General features: G+C 33.2%; 1 protein-coding gene across 6 annotated transcripts in view; it reads right to left on the reverse strand.

Annotated features, from left to right (window-relative positions):
- The window catches only part of DOCK7 (dedicator of cytokinesis 7), a 205,606-nt gene that overhangs the window by 143,437 nt on the left and 37,882 nt on the right, over nt 1–24,287 (reverse strand). For all 6 annotated transcript variants that reach the window (XM_069480085.1, XM_069480084.1, XM_069480083.1 and 3 more), the window contains exons 8-13: nt 18,726–18,792; nt 17,562–17,711; nt 11,847–11,927; nt 9,959–10,124; nt 4,860–5,002; nt 977–1,070 (exon numbers count right to left, since the gene is read on the reverse strand). In XM_069480085.1, the coding sequence (XP_069336186.1) occupies nt 977–1,070; nt 4,860–5,002; nt 9,959–10,124; nt 11,847–11,927; nt 17,562–17,711; nt 18,726–18,792 (701 nt within the window). The remainder of the gene's footprint in view (nt 1–976; nt 1,071–4,859; nt 5,003–9,958; nt 10,125–11,846; nt 11,928–17,561; nt 17,712–18,725; nt 18,793–24,287) is intronic.

Consider the following 24,287-nt stretch of genomic DNA (forward strand, 5'->3'; position numbering starts at 1 on the left):
AAACAATGTAAACATAATAAATAATAACTTCATATTAAAAATGTTTTTTAGATGGATTTAGATCTTATTTTTTTGTAAGAAGTCTAGGGAGAATATTATAGAAACCAAATTACTATCATCTCAGAAGTCTAAATCATTTCACTTTACAAAGTCTCAAATATTACTGATACAGACATAAGTGCATACAAAATAATAAATTCTTACAGAATAAATGAAAGGGAAAGAGGGAAGAAGTCAAAAAAGAAAAGGAAAACAGAGGTAGGGATCTAACATAAAAACAAACCAACATTTCAAAGTTTAAATGGTTTAATTTTGACTTAGCAGACTTCACAACAGTTTTACTCTGGAATGGTTTGCTCTAACCATTATGTGAATCTATTTTTGAATATTTACCATTCCATGTGTGTGTGTTTTCCCTCTAGAAAATAATTTTAAGCCACGATATTCTGATTTCAGTACAGTAATTCCCCTTTATCCATGAGGGATACATTCCAAGACCACAAGCAGATGCCTGAAAACTACAGATAGCACTGAACCCTAAATATACCATTTTTTCCTATACATACATGCCCATAATGAAGTTTAATTTATAAATCAGACACGGTAAGAGATTAATAATAATTAATAAAATAAAGCAATTATAATACTATATTATAATAAGTTATGTAAATGTGGTCTCTTTCTCACTTTCTCTCAAAATATCTTAGTATGTTTACACCACAGTTGACCACAAGTAACTGAAACCAAGGACAGCGAAACCATAGATAAGGTGGGACTACTGTCCTCAAAGTATCAAAGGTACTGAATCGTTCATCCAAACTGTTATAACATGTGATCATTAATGAGATGAAGAAGACTGATAGGTATTATGTATAGGCCAGATAAGGGAAAAAAAGAATACATAACTAAAAGCAATACAACACATTAGTGATAATAATTTAAGTTGTAATCATTTCTATTCTAAATTTTAAAATACCTGTAATAGGCCTTAGTCGCCGTAAGACAGAAGATGGCCTTCTCATATCAGCAAGGAATTTGTATAGATCTTCATCACTTAAGCGGTCTCCTTCCTGATTTCAAAGATAGTGGAAAATGTATTTGATAAAACAAACATAGTAGATGGAAAATAAACTTATATGGTTTGTTAATAAGTATGCCTTTTGGCCTACAACGTAGCCAGAACAAAAAATTAAATTAAATTAACATAATTATAAATAAATACCACACCAACTTACTACCTTATTTTTATGCTTTCAAATTTTACTAAGATTTACAATACTATTATCTTTTTATATTATGTACTTATTTATAGTCTGTTATCTATGCCTATAAGGTATCACAGAAATACCCTAAAATACAGAAAAACCAATACACGTTAGAGATAGATGAAAAGTAGAAAAGAAAAAAAAGAATATAGACATAAAACAAAACCAAAAAGCAGACTAATATGAAAATATATGAGTCTTATAAATTTGTTACACTTGAGTTCATATCTGTCTTTTCAACTTTATATCACCAAATTTCTCAAATGTAAAATTTGCAGCATTGACTAAATTAATAAAAAAAAGAAACAACAACAAAAATACTGTTAAGGAAAAGTACAAGTATCCTAATTCTAGGACCAGAAAGAAAACTCTGAAAGGGACTCATTCAATGGGGAAAGAGAAACACAAACATACAAACACAGAATCTTATTTAATACAAAATTTTCAATTTAATTTTTTTTCCTACAACTAACCTAGCTAGGAGTTGGTTTTATCCTTTCATTGAAGAGTCAGTCTGTAGATTTTATTAATCCAATCTGTCACTTTGACATTTAATTGTTTTTGTGCATATTTCATGTATTGTCCTTTTATCTTATTTGGTAATGAATATACACACACACATACACACACACTTTTTGTGTGTGAGACAGAGTCTTGCTCTGTCACCAAGGCTGGAGTACAGTGGTGCAATCATAGTTCACTACAGTCTCAAACTCCTGAGCTCAAGCAATCCCCCCACCTCAGCCTCCCAAAGTGCTGAGATTACAGGCATGAGTCATTGTAGCTGGCTGGTAATGAATATATTTAAGGCTACTTTATTACTGTGAACTCACTTTGAGCCATGTCTCATTTGTTCATTACTATATTGTAAACAGCGTACAGAATTGATCTTTTATCCCATTATTTACAAAAATGATTTTTAATTTCTAAGTGGTTATACTTTTTTGTTAATACTTTTAATGGTTTTTAGTTTTATTGAGTTATAATCAGAAAATTTTACTTTATAAAGCATTTTTCAGACCTAAAATGACAAATTATTGCAAATGTTCCATCAGTTGCTGAAAGAGTATATTTTCTCCTTTTGAATATGGAAGTAATAAAGATCTTTAAGTGGCCCTTATTCATAATACATTCAGATTATCTCTAGACTTAATTATTTCTGTCTACCTAACTTCTTAAATTATATTATTGGATTCCATTCTTGACCCCCTGTTTCCATGCCTTTTGGTGAATGAGGCACAATTTCCTCCCTAGGTGTGGCCATGTGCCTTGCTTTGCCAATAAGTAAATATGAAGCAAACAGAGACTTGAAAAACATTTGCACAATTTAGCTTGCCCTGTCTCTTAAATTGCTGCCACTGCTATGAGAACATAACCAAGCTGGCCTGCCAGAAGATGAGAGTAGAAGTTGAGAGACATGGAACAGAGCTGAGTCATTTCAGTCTTCCCAGCAGAAGTCAGTCTCTATCAGCTGATCCTAGCCAACCTCCAAATAGGTAAGTCTAGTTCACTGGAGCCTTCTTGCTGACATCTCTTCCTCAGCATTGCTTGTTTACTATGGTGTACTCCTAAAGCAATAGATATCTTGTATACTTGTCACCAAATAGAACAAATGTCCTTATAACTACTGTGTGGGGTTGATTTTGTTTTTAAATATCCATGTATTTCTAATAATTTTGGCTTAACACATTTCAAATCTGTACATAAACACTCATGATTCCCATATCCCAATTACAGACAGTAATCTCTCATACATTGAAAAAAACTGCCTTCTGAGTCTCATGTAGGGGAAACTTGTACCTTGAATTCTATTTTATTAAAATTGTAGTCTCTGTTCTTACTTAATTTGCATTTGTCTGAAATATAATTTTCCATTTATTTAAAAATATTTATAAAAACAGTTCATGCTCTGGTAAAAAGGAATTTGAGGAGATAAAACAGTTCATGGTTCAAAAAAAAATTTTTTTTAATTTCAGCTTATTATGGGAGTACAAAAGTTTAGGTTATGTATATTGCCCATGCCCACCCCCACCCCGAGTCAGAGCTTCAAGTGTATCCATTCCCCAGACAGTGCGCATAAATTTTTAATACAGCACTGTACAAAATACAGTGTAAATACTTTGTGTTGCTCCATATTTACAGCAATCATTTATTTTTAAGTTTTCATAATCACTTTGAGCTATTTTCCAGTTACCAGCATTCAAAGCAGTGCCCATTACAGGTGAATATTTAAAAAACATAGGCAGAAAGTAGATGGCCTGTTGATTTAAGTTTACAGTATACCAGTTAAACAATATATAGCAGGCTACACAATGAAAAGGGAGCTGTGGAAACAGGAGCAGAAGTGATGTAGCAGCTGAAGTAGAGTGTGAAGTGTCATACCTGCAAGGTTGTATCATTATAGTAAATCTATTGCCCCGTTTCTATAGCTATATCTGATCTATCACTTTATCCAAGTGTGGCCTTCTCCAGACTCTTTCTTTTACTATTGTCTATAATAAAAAGACTGTTATCACTTCAGACACTTATCATTTGCTATTTTTTCCATTAGAGTCTCTTAGAGCAGCTGCCTATGAACAGTACTGACATGTAACAATGAAGAGGGCTTCAAGTAGATTGCTATCTATCAATTCAAAGCACATTTGCCCTCAATTCTTGCTCTCTCGAGTTATGAGGTGTCAGTAAGCCAGGATTTCCTCTTCTTACTCAGAATAACACCCCAGAAAAAGGAATTTTGAGACAATGACAATTGTTAGCATTTCCTTTTATCTTCTCCAAAAACACTTGGATGGTACACTTCTTCAGTTTGTCACACTAGTACAAGTTTTCTCCCCGTTCTTATATGGTTCTGGTCATCTGGTCACTTACAACAAAGAATTTCAAAATTTTCTGACCTTGATTCACAGTATAAAATCCATTTTACATCAAAGTCCAGTATACAAATACATACATGCAAGCACTCACACAAAAACTGGGGGAGAAAAGGTTCCCTGAAGCAATATTTAAACTTACCATGTGCAACGAAATATTATTTTTTCTACTCTACTGACATTTTGGGGTTTTTTTCCCCCTCAGCTAGGTGTCATCTAATAAGCTGATTTCCATTACCACTAATAAATCATGACTGGCATTTGAAAAACACAGATTTGACTCATGATTTGAAGTGGAGGGAACAGATTTACAAATAATAAAATATGTTTCATCAAGAACCTCTTGTGTCTATAAATTCATTTGTAAAAATAACACTGACCTCATTCTAGTATTACTAGGGCTTGAAAGTTCTATTTCATATAGCTCTAAGGAAAGTTACTCTATTACAATTGAGAAATAGGATATAAGTGTGTACGATTGATTTTGATGTATTATTGCTTAAGGTTAACATTTAAATAAATATAATGATAAAACAGGTACAATATAAATTATTTTCTACTCTTACAGTTATTTTTATTATTCTTTTTATTGTTATTCCTACAGTTTTTTAAATTTCTTGAAATCACACTCATTTACAGGTACAGTACAATTACTACTTTTCTGAAACTAAAAGAAACTTGTGTACACACTTTCCCCCAGAATTTCTACATGTCAGAACAATACCTGCTTAAAGAAATTAGTCACTGTGAGAGTAGCTGGTCGAAAACTGGTCAAGTTACAAGCATCATCTCCACTTGTTGTCCTTTCAAGTGATCGTCTGCCAACAATACTAGAATTCCTCCTCTCTGACCAAGACCCTTTTCGTTCTACCAAGGAAAAATATATACATATCTTCATTTTCATAAAATTTAAATTTTGTTTGAAAGCAGTTTTCCAGACAGAGGGAAGAATCCAATAAGTTACAAATAATCCACTCACCATATTGATTATAGCAGAAGAATTTCACTTCTGGAGAGATCAGTAAGAACATACTATACCTAAATCTTCTGGTTCTCTTTTTACAACATCACTAGTGTAAAAGTAAGTTTCTAGCACACAAAGATTTATATTTATGAACAAAGACGAGCTACGACGAATAGTTACAGAGGAACTATGCATTTACAATGAAATATTCACCACAATGGGAATTTTAGTCACCATATAATGGTCCCTCAGTCTTAGCAGTTGAGTTTGAAACAGAATTGTCAGATAAGTTGTGTTCAAAGTATCTGTAAGATAATCCTATTATTTAAAACCAATAGTACAATTAGATTGAAAACCAACAGCACGATTAGATTAGATTGAATTAACAAGGAAATAGAAGACTTCAACAAAACTATAAAAAACTAAATGTAATAGACATTTTTACTACAACACACTAAGCAAGAACAGAATACACATTCTTCTCAAGCACTTAGAGAACATTCACCCAAGACAGTCTATACACTAAGCAATAACAGAAGATATAATAAATTTGAAAAGATTAAAATCATATAATGTATATTTTCTAAGAACAGTAGAATTAAACTACAAATCACTAACAGAAGAAAATTAAGGGAATTCACAAATATTTGTAAGTGTAATAGCACATTTCTAAATAGCTAATGGGAAAAGGAGTTATTAACAAGACAAAGTCAAAAATTTAGGGGGTATGAAAAGAAAAATACAACATAACAAAATATTGCTAAAGCACTGCTCAGAGGAAAATTTATAGCTAGCTATAGATGCCATTAAAAAGAAATATCTCAAATCAGTAATGTAACTTCATACCTCAAGAAACTACAAAAGAAGAGAACCTAAATCCAAAGCAAGCAGAAAGATACAAAAAAGACAATAGCAGAGTGGAAATGGTGAAATAGAAACTACAAAAACAATAGAGAAAAATCAATGAAACCAAAAATTGTTTCTTTCTTCAAAAAGATAAAATTGACAAACCTTTACCTAAACTGATGAAGAAAAAAATAGAAAAGACTCAAATTACTAAAATCAGGAATGAAAGAGAGGATATCCCTACAGACCTTACAGATAAAAAGGATTATATAGCAATACTATGAACAACCGTATGTCAACACTTAGATTGGATAACCTATATGAAATGGACAAATTTCTACAACGATATATAGTACTAAAACCAACTCAGATGGAAGAGAAAATCTGAATGGACCTAAAACAAGAGATTGAATTAGTAATGAAAAAACTTACCACTAAGAAAAGACCAGGTCAAGATAGCTTCACTGGTGAATTCTTCCAAACTTTCAAAGAATTAATACCAGTCCTTCAAAAACTCTTCCAAAAAACAGAAGGAACACTTCACAACTCATTCTATGAGGCCAGTATCACCCTGATACCAAAACCAGACAGAGGCATCAAAAGAAAGAAAAACTACAGACCAATATACCTTATGAAAAATCCTAAACAAAATTCTAGCAAACAGACTCCAGCAACACATAAAAAAGATTATATGCCATGACAAAGTAGTACTTTTTCCAGGAATTTAAGATTAATTTAACATCCCTAAACCAATCAATCAATGCAATACACCACAGTAAAAGGATGTAATGTAAAAACATACAAATCATTTTCATAGGGGCAGAAAAAAGTATTTTGCAAAATCCAACAGCCTTTCATGATAAAAACACTAAAAAAAAATTAGGAACAGAATGAAACATCTCCAATCTCCTGAAGTACATCTATGAAAAACCTACAGCAAACATCATACTTGATGGTGAAAGGCTGAATGAAATTGCCCTAAGGTCAGGAACAAGACAAGGATATCCACTTCTATTTAACATTGTACAGGAAGCTCAAGCCAAGCAATTAGAAAAGAAAAAGAAATAAAAGGCATCCGGATTGGAAAAGAAAGTAAACCTATTTTTATTTGCAGATGACATGATCCTATATACAGAAAATCCTAAGAAATCTGGGGAAAAAACAAACAACAACAATTGGAATTGATAAATTCAAAAAGTTCTCAAAGTACAAGATCAATATAAAAAAGTCAATTGTACTTTTTCTCCTTAGAAATGGACATTCTGAAAATGAAATTAAGAAAACAATTCCATTTAAAATAGTATCAAAAAACAATAAAATACTTGGGCATAAATTTAACAAGAGAAGGACAAGACTTATACACTGACTACTACAAAACATTATTGAAAAAAATTGAAAAATATCTAAATAAATGAAAAAATTCTCATGTTCATGGGTTTGAAGACTTAATATTGTTAAGATGGCAATAATCTATAAATAGACAGATTTAATGCAATCTCTATCAACATCCCAGCTGCCACTGTGCAGAAATTGACAGCTGATCCTAAATTTCATATGTAAATAAAAGGAACCCAATAGCGAAAACAATCTTGAAGAAAGATAAAGTTGGAGGACTCATTCTTCTCAATTTCAAAACTTACTATAAAACTAAAGTAATACAGTATACCACTGGCATGATAAGGATGCACATACAGATTAATGGAATAGAATTGACAGTCCATTTTCAACAAGGATGCTAAGATCATTCAATGGGGAAAGAATAGCCTTTTTGAAAAATGGTGCTGGGACAACCAGATATCCACATACAGATGAAGCTGGACCCCTACCTCACACCACAGTACAAAAATTAACTCAAAATAGATTATAAACATAAATGTTGGAACTAAAACTATAAAACTCTTAAAACATATAAGTAAATCTTGATCTGGGGTTAGATAATGGTTTCTTAGATACAACACCAAAAGCACAGTGACAAAAAATATATAGAAAAATTGAACTTCGTGAAAATTTAAAACTTCTGTGCTACAAACAATACCGTCAAGAAAAGAGAACTCACAGACTCGGAGAAAACATTTGCTAATCATACGTTAGATAAGGAATTTGCATCCAGAACATATAAAGAACTCTTACAACTCAGTGACAAGAAGATGAAAACCCCATTTAAAAATTAGGCATCAACAATAAAAAAAAAAAAGACCAAAAAAGCTACTAAAAATGGTCAAAGGATATGAATAATTAGTCCTCCAAAGAAGTTACACAAATAGCCAATACACACAAAATGATGCTTAACTTCATTAGCTATCAGGGGCAGGCAAATCCAAACTACAATGAGATACCACTTCACCTGCAGTAGGACAGCTATTATCAAAGGACAGATAACAAGTGTTGGCAAAGATATAGAGAAATTGGAACATTCATACAATGCTAAGTAGAATTTCTGTAAGTGCAGAAGAGTTGGAAAACAGCTTTGCAATTCCTCAAAAGAACAAATAATAGAATTACCGTATGACCCAGCAATTGCACTCCTAGGTATACATCCAAGAGAAATAAAAGAATATGCCCATACAAAAGCTTGTACATGAATGTTCATTGCAGCATTATTCATAATAACCAAAATGTGGAAAAAAACTAAAACAACTGATGAATAGATAAATAAAATATGGCATATAAATACAATGGACTGTCAATAAAAAGAAGCCAAATACCGATACATGCTATACAACATGGATAAACCATGAAAACATAATGCTAAATGAAAGAAGCAAGTCATAAAGGCCACATATTGTATAATTCCATTTGTATGAAATGTCCAGCATAAGCAAATCGATAGAGACAGAAAGAATATCAGTAGTTGTTTAGGGCTGAGTTTGGAGATTTTGGGGGAATGAGGAACGACTACTGCTAACAGGTACAAAAGGAAAAGTGTTCCAAAATTAGACTGTGGTGGTGGTTACAGAACCCTATGAATATATCATAAAAATGGTGTGCAGTAAGTCCCCACTTAACATGATCAATGTGTTATTAGAAAAAGTCACTTTAAGTGAAATGACATAATGAAATTGATTTTATCATATGCCAATTGATATAAACAAGATTTAAGTTCCTACGGCACATTTCTGGTCACAAAAATGACATTAAGCTTCCAAATAAAGACCCATACACTTCTAATATTAAACATCAAAATAAATGTGAGCTATACATTCAAGATTACTAAAAACAAGCAAAATAATTATTTGCCCAATTTTTGGCAAATTAGTGAGAGCAGTCATAGTCGTGGTAGGTTAAATCAAGGAATAAATGTTTGCAAAGCAAAAATTGCAAGCAGCACCTCCTACCACTACACAGTTTGAAGATAAGCAATAACAAATATGGTGAGCTGAGCACTTTATACTGCATTGTTTATTGTCATGCATTTGTATGTAATTATATACTTTATGAATTTTTATTTGATAATAGTTTGTATTCATTCATTCATTCATTTTCCAATTTAATTGCTTGATGCTTATTCCAGTTCAGGGTCATAGGTGGCCAGAAACTAACCCAGTGTCTTAGGGTGCAAACCAGGAACAAAGTATGGACAGGACTCACACACACAACCACACTCACTCATATTGGGAGAATTTGGACATGCCAATTAACCTAACATGTACATGTTGGGAATGTGAGAGGAAACTAGAGTACCCAAAGAAAACCTAAACAAACGTGGGGAGAATGCACAAACTCTCTACAGATGGTGGCCCAGAATTGGTGCCAATTTTTTTTCTCATCAATGTTGTAACAAAACGATGCTTAACAAAACAATGTTATTCAAGGACCTGCTGTACTGCACACTTTAAATGGATGAATTGTATGGTATGTGAATTATATCTTAATAATGGTATTAAATGAAGAAGGCAAAAAAGGAAAATCCTTTTTATGAAATATCACATTGCAGATTTTACAAATAAAACAAGCTTATGTGAGGAAAAAGAAAAAAGTAGAACTTAGAAATATTTTATATAAAACACTCTTACCTCCAGTACTGATTTCTACTTCTGTAGAATCTCTTTCCAAACTCCCAGCGCTGCTAACAATATTCATTAAATGGATCGCAGTCCAAGCGAAAGGCATGCGGTATTTCCCAAGTCTTTGGCAAAACTGATCAGCTTGACTTTTCAGCTTCTCCAATTTTTCCTTATTCTGCAAACCAGAACTTTATACATTATATGACTATACTTGAAAGCAATCAATTAAAGGCTATTTAATACTATATAAAGGACAGGTTAAGAATTCTCCTTTCTCAGCAAAGATAGAAAAACTATTGTTACCTTTCAGTAACAATGCATTGTTACTGATCAAGTAACAATGCATTATCTAAACCACTGAACAAACTCAACACATTCTGCAAATGTATGTATAGAGTAAGTCTTTAAAACTTATTTGTGATTATGTTATTCTTTGGAGAAAAGAAAGGAGAGCAAGTACCAAACATGTATTATGTGTTCTAAGTATTACTTTTGGAAATGAAGCATACCATGGTCTAGTTAGCAACTGGTAACTACAAAATATTATGTTGATTTGTTAAATTTTTTACTCTGTAAAAGATGGAAGCAACTGAGACAATTTAAAATAGTCCCTAACTTATAACAGTGATAAGGTGGGAGTGGGGCACAAATAAGCCAATGATAAATAAGCTAGGAACTGTAATAAAAGCAGCAAAGAAAAAAAGTATTATAAGAGGACTACACCCTGAAAAAAAATAGTCTAAACAGTACATGCATAGCTAAAAGACATCTTGAGGCTGGCTCAACTTTTAGGCTATTCCTGAAACAAACACTAAGGTGGCCAGAAACAGCCAAGGGACACTCTAAGACTGAAAATCTATACCACCTCTTTCACATACTCTTTGCAAATAGGATGTTGATGAGGTATATTCTAAAGACAATGTCCTACCTTGGGACTCAGGGCTGGGAAAATATGGAGCGATAGTTATATGGTAGCACTGTTTATATCTATTATACCTCCAAAATAGATTCTTGCTTACAAAGCCTAAGTATCAAGTATATTTAATTCTATCTGTCTACGTAAATATGTAAGGAAAGAGTAGAATAAGCTGCTAGCATATTTACAAATTCCATCTAACAGAACAAATTTAATTTGTAAAATGACAACCTGGGGAAAGCCAGAATACTGTTATTTTAACTCTGAGTTGAACCAGATAGCCAAAGATCAGAGAAGAATATCATGTGCTCAGATCTACCTATATTAGCAGAAAAAGCTCAATTCTTATTCTGAATCTCAGGAAAATAGAAAGCAAAACATATTCTCAATTTTGGTAGATTGTTCAGTATTTCTCAAGCATACCTTTCCTGGCAGTTCCAGTATTAAATCTTGTATTCAAAATCCAAAGATCACCTGTATTCTGGTAGCTAATTCAGGGTAACTGAAATTTGATATCAATTATTCAATTCTTTTGCATTTATAAGTTTATTCAAATTCTAGAAATTAGTCACCTGATGTGAAAGCGAGATTGTATTTTTTATTTTTATAATATCTCTTAATTATTTGCAGCCACATGAAAGCCAAGAATACTTGTTTTGCTAGAAAAAGTTCTATCAATATCACTATTTTATAAATAAAGAAAAAATTTAATTATTTAGGAGTTAAACTGAATTAACTTAGTTCTCTCCAAGAAAAAAAAATTTAAAGAATCAATTAGTTTTGAGATAGGGGAGATTTTAAGGACTAGAACAGCACATGACACCAACTAGATGACAAAGGAAATAAGGAAAAAAGGAAGATAGGAAGTAGGCCAACAGAAAAAAATGAATCAATAATAAAATTCTTTAATATGCTTTGTATAGTATTCTTCCAAATTACAATGGTAATAATGTAGGGGAAATAAGAGGCATGACATTCTACCTTGGTGGCATCTGCTTCTTTGAAAATCATATATGGTTCTGCACACTCTCCAATATCTCCTTGCTGTAGAACTTTTTCTAGCTGTCAAAGGCAAAAAAGTAAAGATTAATTAAGCATTAAAAAGTCAGCCTGAATTGCAAGGATGGTTCAATATCCAAAAAGCACTGTAGGCCGGGCGCAGTGGCTCATGCCTGTAATCCTAGCACTCTGGGAGGCCGAGGCAGGAGGATCGCTTGAGATTAGGAGTTTGAGGTTGCAGTGAGCTATGAGGACACTACTGTACTCTAGCTGGGGTGACAGAGCGAGACCCTGTCTCAAAAAAAAAAAAAAAAAAAGCAATGTTATACATCACATTACAGATTGACAGAAAACAAAAAATACATGATCATCTCAATTGATGTAGAACAAACATTGGAAACTACCCTCAACATAATAAAAGCCATATAAGAAAAGCGTATAGCTAATATCATACTCAAAGGTGAAATACTAAAAGCTTTTCCTCTAAGATCAAGAACGAAAAAAGGATGCCCACTTTAACCACTTCTTCTTCTTCTTTTTAAAATTTTTTTTTTAGGCCAGGTCTTACTCTGTCTCCCTGGCTGGAGTACAGTGGCATTGTCATAGCTCACTGCAACCTCAAACTCCTGAGGCTCAAGTGATCCTCCTGCCCCAGCCTCCGGAGCAACTTGGACCACAGGCATGCGCCACCATGATCGGCAAATCTTTTTTTTTTTTTGTGGAGACGGGCTTCGCTCTTGCTCAGACTGGTCTTGAACTCTTAACCTCAAGCAATCCTCCTGCCTTGGCCTCCCAAAATGCTAGGATTACAGGCGTGAGCCACCACACCCGGCCTACTTTAGCCACTTCTATTCAAAATAGCATTAAATGTCCAAGCCAGAGCAATTAGGCAAGAAAAAGAAATAAAGGCATCTGAATTGAAAAGAAGTAAAATTATCTCTGCATATGACATGATCTTTTATGTGGAAAAATCTAAAGATTCAACAAAAAAATTGTTAGAATAAATGAATTCAAGAAAGTTATAGCATACAAAATCTACACACTAACAATTAGGAATCCAATTAAAAAAATAAACCTTTTTAATTTTGGTAGGAATGTAAAATGATACAATTCAATAAACGTACCAGAAACAAAATAAAATTAATGAAATTAAAATGTAAAATAAAATAAAATAAAATCTGATGACAGCAAGTGTTAAGAAGGAAATGGAGCAATTAAAATTTTCAAACACTGTTAATGGAGTTAAATTCTACTAACCATTTTGGAAAACTGGCAGTTTCTACTAAAACTGAAGACATAAATACCTTCTGTTGCAGTAATTCAACCCCCATACATACCCAATAGAAATGCAAACACATTCGTTCCAAAAGTCATATACAAGAATGTTTATAGCAGCATTATCTATAATAGCCAAAAGCAGTACAGACATACTGAAAGAAGCCAGGTACAAACTAGATACATACTATATGACTGCATTCATATGAAATTCATGAAGAGAAAAAGCTTAATGATGGTAATGGAAGTTGTAATACTAGTTATCTGGTGGAAGGGAGGGGTGGTGACTATAAAGAGAAAATAAGAGAACCCTCCAGGGTGATGGAAATACTGTGTAGCGTGAGCTCAGTAGTGGTTACACTGATGAATACATGGGTAAGAATTCATCAAGCTGTTTACCCCAGATATGTATACTCTATGGATCTCATTGTATGTATTTTATATGTCAATTTTTAAAAATTGATAAATACCAAGTATGAACAACTAAAACTCTTATTCACTGCTGGGGGGAATGCAACTATCACAGGTACTTTGGAAACGTATTTGGCAGCATCTACCAAAGCAGACACATAAACATCCTATAACTTAGCAATTCCACTCCTAGGACTATACTAAACAGAAATTAGTACAAATGTCTGTTTCCTCATGGACTGGAAATGTTCACAGAATTACCAAAAAAGCCACAAACTTAAATGAACCGCAATGTCCATCAGCAGCAAGATGGATAAATTGTGATACATTCCCATAGTAAAATACTACAAGGCAATGAAAATGAATTTTAAAACTGCTGCATGTAACATGGATTAATCAAACAATCATATTGAGTGGAAAAAAGGAAGACAAAAAAATACAATCCTGTTTGATCCCATTAATATAGTGTTCAAAAACAGACAAAAATTGTGAAAGAGGGAGCGAACAGTGAACGGAATGGGTCATGGTGGTTTCTGGAATTCTGCTAAGTTTGTTTGTTTGTTTGAGACAGGGTCTTGGTCTGTTCCACGGGCTGGAGTGCAGTAGTGCCATCATAGCTCACTGCAACCTAAACTCCTGGGCTCAAGGGATCCTCCTGCCTCAGCATTCTGAGTAGCTGGGACTACAGGCGTGCATCATCATGCCTGCTAATTTTCTTTATTTTTTGTAGAGATGGAGTCTCACTATTGCCCAGGCTGGTCTTTAACTTCTGGCCTCAAGCAATCCTCCTACCTGTGTGCTAGCATTACAGGCTCTCCTAATGTTTTACTTCTTAACCTGGGTGGGTGGTCACATAGTGTGCTCATTTTGGGATAATTAATCAAACTACATACTTATAACTTGTGTTCTTTCTATAATTATGTCATATTTCAATAAAAATTAATTAAAACAACTTTCAGTGAACTTTACTAACATTACCTTACTGTAATCCAAGTTTTTTCTTCTCTAAAATGGCAGGTACACATAAACAACCTAAGCATAGTGGTTAAACCCCTTCACATACTTACCAGAAAGTAATTACGCCAATAAAGAAAGCACAAAAATAAGCTAGGAATTAATAATCCTGGCTGAACAGAACCCTAGCATCCTAGACAGTGATAGACAGAATTACAGATAGTAGCCTCAATTTTAACCCTTCCTTTACACTTCACTTTGCTATATGATACTGCAGTTACTCCCAATAAAGAGACCAAGTGTATATCCCAACTCCCTGAGTTTGTGCTCTGTCATGTGACCTGTTTTGGCCAATAGAATGTTAGCTGGCATGTTATGTCTGAAGACTTGAAAAGCACCTATGCAACTGGCTCTGCTCTGTGGCACTTCTGCAATCACCATGAGAACATGCTAGGCTACCCTGCTAGAAAAGAAGAGACATATAGAAGAACAACTCCGGCTAAATCAACTGACACACACACACACACACACACACACACACACAGTGCCAACCTACAGACACTTGAAGGAGCACAACCATCTCCACCAAGTATAGCCTGGTCTGGCTGATCAACAGACAACTAAGATGCATGAACTAAATAAATGCTGGTGGTTGTATCCCACTGGGGTTTTGTCTTTTTGTTCTTATACAGCAATAACTGATACACATACCAAGGAAATTTTTCTCTCAAGAAACAAAATCATCCTGATGGACCATAAGCGATGAAAGAAAATTGCTAAATATATTCCCTTTAAAAAAAAGTTTTTTTGTTTTTGAGACAGAGTCTTGCTCTGTTGCCCAGGCTATAGTGTAATGGTGTCATCATAGCCCACTGCAACCTCAAACTCCTAGCTTTAAGTGATCCTCCTGCCTCAGTCTCTGGAGTGGCTGGGACTACAGATGAATGCCACTACACTCAGCTAATTTTTCTATTGTTTTATTTTGTAAAGATAAGGTCTTGCTATGTTGTTCAGATTGGTCTCAAACTCCTCCTCAAATGACCCTCCTGCCTCAGGCTCTCAAAGTGCTAAGATTACAGGCATGAGCCACCGTGCCCCAACCTTAAAATTTAAATAACAATTTCATTTGTTCTTTTTTTTTTTTTTTGAAATTACAGAAAAGTCTTTTTCTACATATATACATACATTTACGTGTACATACATATATATTTTACACAAATGGGACTGTACAGTATATAGTTTTGTACTACTTATTTTTTACTAAATATTGTATCACGCATACGTTTCTACACCATTAAAAATTCTTCCAAATTGTGATCTTTTTTTTTTGAGACGGAGTCTCGCTCTGTCACCTGGGCTAGAATGCTGTGCCCTCAGCCTAGCTCACAGCAACCTCAAACTCCTGGGCTCAAGCAATTCTCCTGCCTCAGCCTCGTCAGCCTCCAGAGTAGCTAGACTACAGGTACATGCCACCATGCCCAGGTAATGTTTCTGTTTTTAGTAGAGCCAGGGTCTCGCTCTCACTCAGGCTGGTCTTGAACTCCTGAGCTCAAGCAATCCTCCCATCTTGGCATCCCAGAGTGCTAGGATTACAGGTGTGAGCCTGGCTTCAAATTGTGATTTTTAATGGCCATAGTATTAGAGCATAGGAATGTACCATGATTCATCTCTCTATTTCCCTATATTAAACATTTATATTGAATGTTTCTTATCTTTAATCCTAAGGCATTCATTCTCATGAAAACAACCAAATCTTGTCATTAATCTCATTTCAAGTAACCAATATTCCAACCATCATCTCTATCTTACCAACTCATTCCCTTTAATATGTTCTATTTTATGAAAACTTATTTTCCCCATGTAAAGTAACTATGTATTTTTGTCACTTATATTCATTTCTAGAACTTAATTTTACTCTTTAAGTGAGTTTCTGAAGACCATTGCTACTAAATCATTACTGTTCATTTTAACTAAGACTTATTTTAACCTGAATTCATAGGCATGTATCCACAAATTAGGACATTGTTCCTGTGGGTAAACAGGATTCATTTCATAATCTACTTTATAACCTTATTAAAATTCATTACCTCTTTATGATAATTTTATATAAGATAAAGTGATTAAGGAATATATTTTAGGCTACTCCCAAAGTCAAGGTCAAGTTAAGGTAAATTATTTTTTAAGTTACACTAAACTCAGTAGCTTAGCAATACTGAGATTTTAGAATTTGTAATCCTTGTTCTTAATTGGCTGACAGTCAAATCATAATGCTTTCTGACATCAATGATTTAGCTTTTAGTATTTATATGATTTAGGAACTGAATGATAAAATTATAGTATAGCTCCCGTGATGATTAATTTTATGTGTCAAATTTAGCTAAGCAATGATGCCCAGTTGTTTGGTCAAACACCAGTCTGGATGTTGCTGTGAAGGTATTTTTTTAGAGGTGATGAACAATTAGAGCAATAGACTTTGAATAAAGCAGATTACTCTCCATTATGTAGATAGGACTCATCCAAGTCCTTACGAGCAGTCCTTATAAGCAAAGACTGAGGTCTCCTTAAGGAGGAATTCTCCTCAAGAGTGTAACTTAGAAATCCTGCCTGAATTTCTGGTCTACTGTCCCATGGAATTCAGAGTCAAGACTACATCAGTTCAACTCTTCCCTGGATTTCTAGTCTGCTGGTCTGCCCTGCAAATTGCAGACTTGCCAGCCCCCAGAATTGTGTGAGCCAATTTCTTAAAATAAATCAAGTTCTCTTCCCCATTTCTCTCTCAATATAGATAGGTAGGTAGATACATAACAGATAGATATACAGATATATATATCTCCCATTAGTTTTGTTTCTCTTGAGAACCCTGACTAATATAGCTCCCTATTCAAGAAAAATTGGGTGGCACTTACAATGTATGTCCAATATTGTGTTAAGGAATATAAAGAGGAAAAATATTTAGTAAAGGCCAAATCCTTGCTCTTGAAAAGTTTGCAATATTGATAGAGAGACAAGTATACAGACATTACGCAAATAAATAAACATATTTAACATTATTCTCACCTTTATTACAAGAAAAACATCTTGAGAGGGATAAGTGATAGAAAAAATAGCTGATCTTGCCAGGGTGGTTATGGCAGCAGGTGGTACATGTGGACGTAACAATCCTTTCATTTGCTCAGAATTAAGGTCAAAATAAAAGTTTTCTGAAATCTAAAAAATACATATATTAAAATATTTAAAATTCTTGTTAAATTTTAAAATCTGTACATTTTTTAAAAACTCACAAAAATCATATGTATTCAGTGTTAAAATATTACAGAGAGTAGGACATTATACTCTAACCCACCATTTATCTTATATTTCACTGAGATCAACCTTTACATGTCTAAATCAAAGTAAAAGAAGCATACAAACTATTTGGAAAATGTAATAAACATATTCTAAAGAATCACATACCAAACTCTTGATTAAAAATGTAACTTATCTACGGCCATACCACCCTGAACGCGCCTGATCTCGTCTAAAAATGTAACTTATAATATACAAAGAAATTATTGAGATGATCGCAAATTGAGTTTTTAAAAAATTACATGAATATTATCTCAGCAGTTTTGATTTAGCAAATGCAAGTTGTTGGAGCAGAGTTTCATTAAAGAAATCCATAATATGTCATATGAGAACAGCAAAGTCACTGAAGGTACTTCAGGTTTCTACTACACATTAAGCTTAGAACATTATTTTCAGAAATGCTGTCATGAGCTAGCCCTCTGAAAAATTTCTAAATAAAATAAAGATACAATAGTAAAAACTAAGAGCATTAAGATAGAATATTTAAAATACACAAAAATGGTCTTTCAGCTGGTGAAAATTTGAAACATATATCAATAAAAATTCACTGTCATGATCATTCATATCTTTATGCACCATTTGCCTAAAATGCTTTTCTTGTATTTTCTTTTCTAGTTCTTAAATTAAAATAAAGTTGCTTCTGCTACTTGCTTTGAAACCAAAAAACGAAAAAAAAAATTTTCCAACCAAAGCATTTTATAAGAAAATATTTAACTAGTCTTAATAAATTAAATCTCTATGTCATTTTTTTAAAGATCCATGCTTAATAATTCTCAAAAAAACCCATTACTTATTTATCTTATAAAACAACTTAAAAACAGGTTCCTGAAACCTATGATTATAACAAATGACTAAGGTCAAATTATATAACCTTACCTTTTTCTTTTCCTTGACATCATATAAAGCCAAACTTGCAAAAATGGGTTCAATTTCAATTTCAAACCTTTATGAAAAAAAGGGTAAAATAATTTAAAAGTAAATATAAAAGACATAGCTGGAAAGGAATTCTAATTCCAAACCTAAATTATTACAATACCTTGCACTTTTCATCTATGCCTTTGCCTACACTACACATTCTTCCTGAAGTATACTTTTCTATGAATATCTTTCACAGTCTAAATTAACCATTATCTTCTTTAGTTAATACTCCTTAATTTCTCCAGCTACAACTAATCTCTAACTGCCTAACAGCCTCATGGCACTTTATGTCCATTTTGAGGCACTAATCACTTTCTAACCTGTAATTTGGTTATTTATATGTATAGATATGTTCATTTTAAAATAAGTTTTAAAAATAAAGGCCTATGTTTTCTTTTTCAGATTATGAATCATATATTCCATGTAAAAATCTCAGAAAATACATTAAAATATTCAGAAGAAAACAAAAGCATCCAAAGAACCATAATTAACAGTTTCATGCCTGATACATACAGACTTTATGCATAAATGCACTTGTTAAATGGATTTTTTTTAAACAAACAGTATCATGGCACATATATTTTATAGTCTGCTTTTTTAACCTTTTATGGACAAATTTCCATGTCGTAAATATTAATCTTACCATCATTTCTAAGGCTGGCATAGTAATTCCCATTATATGAAAATGCCAAAATTTATTTTATAACTGGATGCTTAAAGTGAGATGTGAAATTCATTTCTAAGAAAAATGACTTACATACAGTAAACATTTAGTAAATATTTGTTGAATGAAATAATATGTAATGTGAAGTTAACTAAAACTCTAGAGCAGTGGTTCTCAACCAAGGGCAATTTTGCTCCCAAGGGGACATCTGCCAATACCTAGACATTTTCTGTTATCACAACTATGAGAGTATTACTCGCATTTAGCTGGTAGAGGCCCAAGATGTGACTAAACATCCCACATTGTACAGGACAGCCTCTGACAACAAAGAAATATCCAGACAAAAATGCCAACAGTGCTGAAGTTGTAATAGCCCTGCTCTACATTGCTCATTTTGTATTAGAAGAATATCGGTTAAGGTACTTGTAGGAGACAGACAACATATTCACATTGTGTTGAGAGTTTTAAAAAGGACATTTACAATGATTTGGGCAGGATCTAGGTTAAACAACTTCACAGAGTGCCATTCCCTGGGGCTAGCAAAAGCAGGAATCATTACCAACCATAAACCTGAAAAAGAACATAAAAGTGGTAGCTGAAAATCAGAAAGGATAGCTGTATAGAACATCTTTCACAGAAACTGTGGCCTTGGAGAAGAGGCAACAGATCTAAGTGACTCAGCAGGAAAGGAGTAAAGTATTAAAATGAATTCTCACTGAGCTCACTCTCTCCCACCCTCTAACTTCCTGCTAACACCTCTCTTAGCAAAACCCAACCAGAAGCCAAAAGAAAAGAAAGGGGATCTAGGGGATTCTGTCCACATGTGTCAGCCTCTACAAGACCCACTCTGCACACTCTACAACATTGGATGCTGTCAGTCTTTTTGATTTTGGCCAATCCAGTGGGTAAGTGGTATTACACGCATCTTTTCATATATTTATTGACCATTTGGATATCCTCTTTTAGCCCATTTTTCTATTTATTGTTTGACTTAATCCTTGTCAATCTGTAGTTCTTTATGTATTCTGGAGCACACTGTTAATTATATCTCTTGGAAATATCTTCTCCACTATGGTCTGTCTTCACTCTCTTGTGTCTTTTGATGAACAAAAGTTGCCCATTTTAATGAAGTAAAATTTAGTAATGTTTTCCTTGATACAGAAAGCAGTAGGGGTAGTGCTTTCTGTGTCATGTCAAAGAAATCTTTCCTTTCTATAAGATCATGAAGATATCCCCACATGGTCTTCTAGAAACTTTACTGTTTTGCCTTTCACATTTAGGTCTACTATCAATCTGTAAATAATTTTTTGTGTATGATGTGAGGTAGTGATCAAATTTTATTTTCTCATCCATATACACATATATAACGAGAAACAGAGATAGAAAGACAGAAAGGAAGGGAGATGGGGTGGGGGGAAAAAGACAAAGAGAAACAGATATCCAATTGTCCTGCCAATTTACTGAAAAGATTACCCTTTCCATACTGCTCTGCAGTACCCACTTTTATTAAAATCAACGATCCATAAACATGTGAGTCTTTTCCTAGCTCTTTAGTCTATTCCCTTGGTCCATTTGTCTAATCATGTACCAATACTATACTGTCTTAATTACTTAGTTTCATACTAAGTCTTGATATCTGGTTGGTTTTTTTTGTAAAGTTCTTCAAAACTGTCCTGCTTCTTTTGGCCATTTGTATTTTGATATAAGTTTTAGATTCAGCTAAAAATAAGCAAAAACAAAGGTAAGAGAAATGGTAATTTACTTATTCAGAAAATTAGTATTGCAATGTATAATTTACTGCCATAAAATTCTTGTAGAATAACTTTCTCTATAATATTCTTAAATAATATTTAAAGATCCATATTATTACTATGATGAACAAAGGATGGAACTCTGGAGAAAATAACCTGAAGAAACGAACACAATTCTAGCGTGCTCCACTTTAAGAAAGGCTATTAATGTATGACAAGAATTTATAAATTAGATACATTATATGATTCAAGTTTCAATGGGTCTTCCATTAGACAAAGGGACTGTCAAAGATGTACATATGAGGCTTTCTTTCTCCTTTCTTGTTTTTTGACACAAGGTCTCACTCTGTCGCTCTGCTACAGTTCAGTGGTGTCTTCACAGCTCACTCCAACCTCAAATTCCTGGGCTCAAGGGATTCTCCTGCATCAGCCTCCAGAGTAGATGGGACTACAGGTGCGCGACACCATGCCCAGCTAATTTTTTCTATTTTTAGTAGAGACAGGATCTTGCTCTTGGTGAGGCTGGTCTTGAACTCCTGGCCTCAAGCAATCTTCCCACCTCGGCCTCCCAACTTTTTTTCTCTTTTTAAATATATATTCTTCACGCATTCAGTACACAAGTTAGTAACGTCAGACAAAAGTATACTATATTATTCCCATACTATCAAACATACGCATGCTCAAGTTTATCAAGAAATGTTATTTGAAGACAAGCCATACTCAATGGCTATTAAACTGCAAACAAAGTATTTATTTTTTTATTCACTGTAAATGTAATAGCATACGTGCTCATTTATTTAAAACATTGAGAATACAAAAACATAAAAGAAAAAAAATAAGTTTTAATCACCCAGAAGACATTACTGATAAAATTAGACTTATTTTCTTTAGACTTTTAAAAAATGGGGTGTATTTTCATGTATTTGCTTATGAACAATTATAATACAGTTTTGAAAATTTTATCAATATGTGTTGACTTATTTTGACTTAATGTCAATGTTGTCTGATATTAATATCATTCCCTCAGTTTTCATTTGAATATTTGACATTTATGTCTTAATATATATTTTTACTTTCAACCTTTCAGTTGCTTGTGTTTTATATCAATCTCTTATTTTTAAAAAAATATAAGTGGGGTTTTTTAATGCAGTTTGATAGTCTTTCTCTTTAAATAGATAGTTTAGTCCATTTATACTTGTTGTCAAGACTTATATTTGGATTCATTTCTAGCAGGTTATTTTTATTATTCTATTTTTTCTAAGTGTTTTTCCATTCTTGCCTTCTTTTTGGATTGGCCAATTTTTCCCCTTTGTCTATAAATTACATTTCTACTTTTCAATGGTTATCTAAGAACTTTTAAAGTACATAGTTATCATAAAAAGTATAATATTAACCAATATCTTTACTGTCTTCCCCAAAAGAACTTAGAATGCTTTAACCCTAATCACTCCCCAATTCATACATTGTGTTATCAATTGTGAGTTTTACCTTAATTATTTTAACCTCATAAACTAGACACTATTACAGTGAACACTGAGGTTTATCCTATGTTTTCCATTTCTTTGCTCATTCCTTCTTCTATCTAAAATCCTTCTCCCGAAGTATTTCCTTCAGAAGTTACATTTTTAATGATAAATTGTTAAGGAACACTGCCAGTCTTTATCAGTCTAAAAAATGTATTTACCTCAGCATTTGCAGGAGATTTCAAAAAATGAACACACATCCTTGGCATTCTCATTAAGGGATAATCTATTTCCACACACCTTGAATTTAGGCTAGCCTTGTAATGTTTTGATCTATAAACGATATGTTGTAAGAGTTCTAATCCCAAGGCCACAAGAAGCTTTATAGCTTCGACTCTCTCTTGCTGGAAATCCTTTCATCACCATATAAACAAGTCTAGCTTAGCCTACTGGATAATGTGAGAAGCATGGCTACTTCCCCAGCTGGCATTACACAAACTGCCAAAAGTATAAGGTAAGAAATTCCTAGACTAATCTGTCTGCCAACTGCTAGACATACAAGTGAGGCCTTTATATTAAATAGATTATCCAGTTACAGACAAATTGGCTCACACTGTAAGAACTACCTATATAACCCACAGAATCATGAGAAATACTGAACATTTGCTGCTTTAAGATATTACATTTTAAGGTGGTTTGTAGTGTAGCAAAAACTACCTGCTTCAAGAATATGTTTCTTGGAAGATAATTTTACTGGGTATAAAATTCATGGTTGACAGTTATTATCTCTTATACTGAAGATAAAACTCAATGTCTTCTCACTTCCATTGTTGCTGTGATAAACCAGCTGTTGGATAATTGTAATTTCTTTGCCTACAATCTCTTTTGCTCTCTGCTGGTTTTAATATATTCTCTTGGTTTTTGGTGTTCTGCATTTTTACTATGTTTGGTCTAGGTGTGAATTTCTTTTTATTTATTCCCCCCTGAACACCACTGGAAATCCAGATTTGAGATTTACTACTGTTTCATGAATTCTGAACAATTCTCAGTCATTATTTCTTCAATAATTGGTTCCTTCTTCCCTAAGTTATTTCCAGTATGGAATTTAAATTAGACTTTTTGTTGATATTCCTTTTGTATTTTCCATCTATTATGTCTTTGTGTACATTCTGTGTGAATATACGTTCAGTTTTATCTTCCAGTTCACTTATTCACTCTTCAGTTTTTCTAATCTATGTTTACTACACCTAAATGGGTAGGAAAAAATTACTCTTTTTAAAATCTTCCTGGCCAATTCTGAGAGTCTCTTGCTCCTATAAAATTTTTTGAAAAATATTATTTACTTAAATATATTAAAAATATTTATTTTATATTTTAAATCTGATTGATAGTCCTTTGCAGGTCTATAGTTTATTGTGGCATTTTTGTTGATTTATGACTAGAACTGGAACTTTATCTGTAGAAATCTTTTGAGACCTAGGTTTTAAGTGGGTTCCTCCAAAAACAATCGATGTTTCTGCCAGGTTCCTAGGGCTACTACAAATCTGGAATCATTCTAAACTGAATTTTTGCCTTGAAGTTTTTTGATTCACACTTATAATATGAAAGTTTATGGCTAGGAATTCTCAGAGTTTTCTCTTTT

Source organism: Eulemur rufifrons, chromosome 8 (genome assembly GCF_041146395.1).
Source record: "Eulemur rufifrons isolate Redbay chromosome 8, OSU_ERuf_1, whole genome shotgun sequence".
In the NCBI taxonomy this organism is placed as follows: Eukaryota; Metazoa; Chordata; class Mammalia; order Primates; family Lemuridae; genus Eulemur; species Eulemur rufifrons.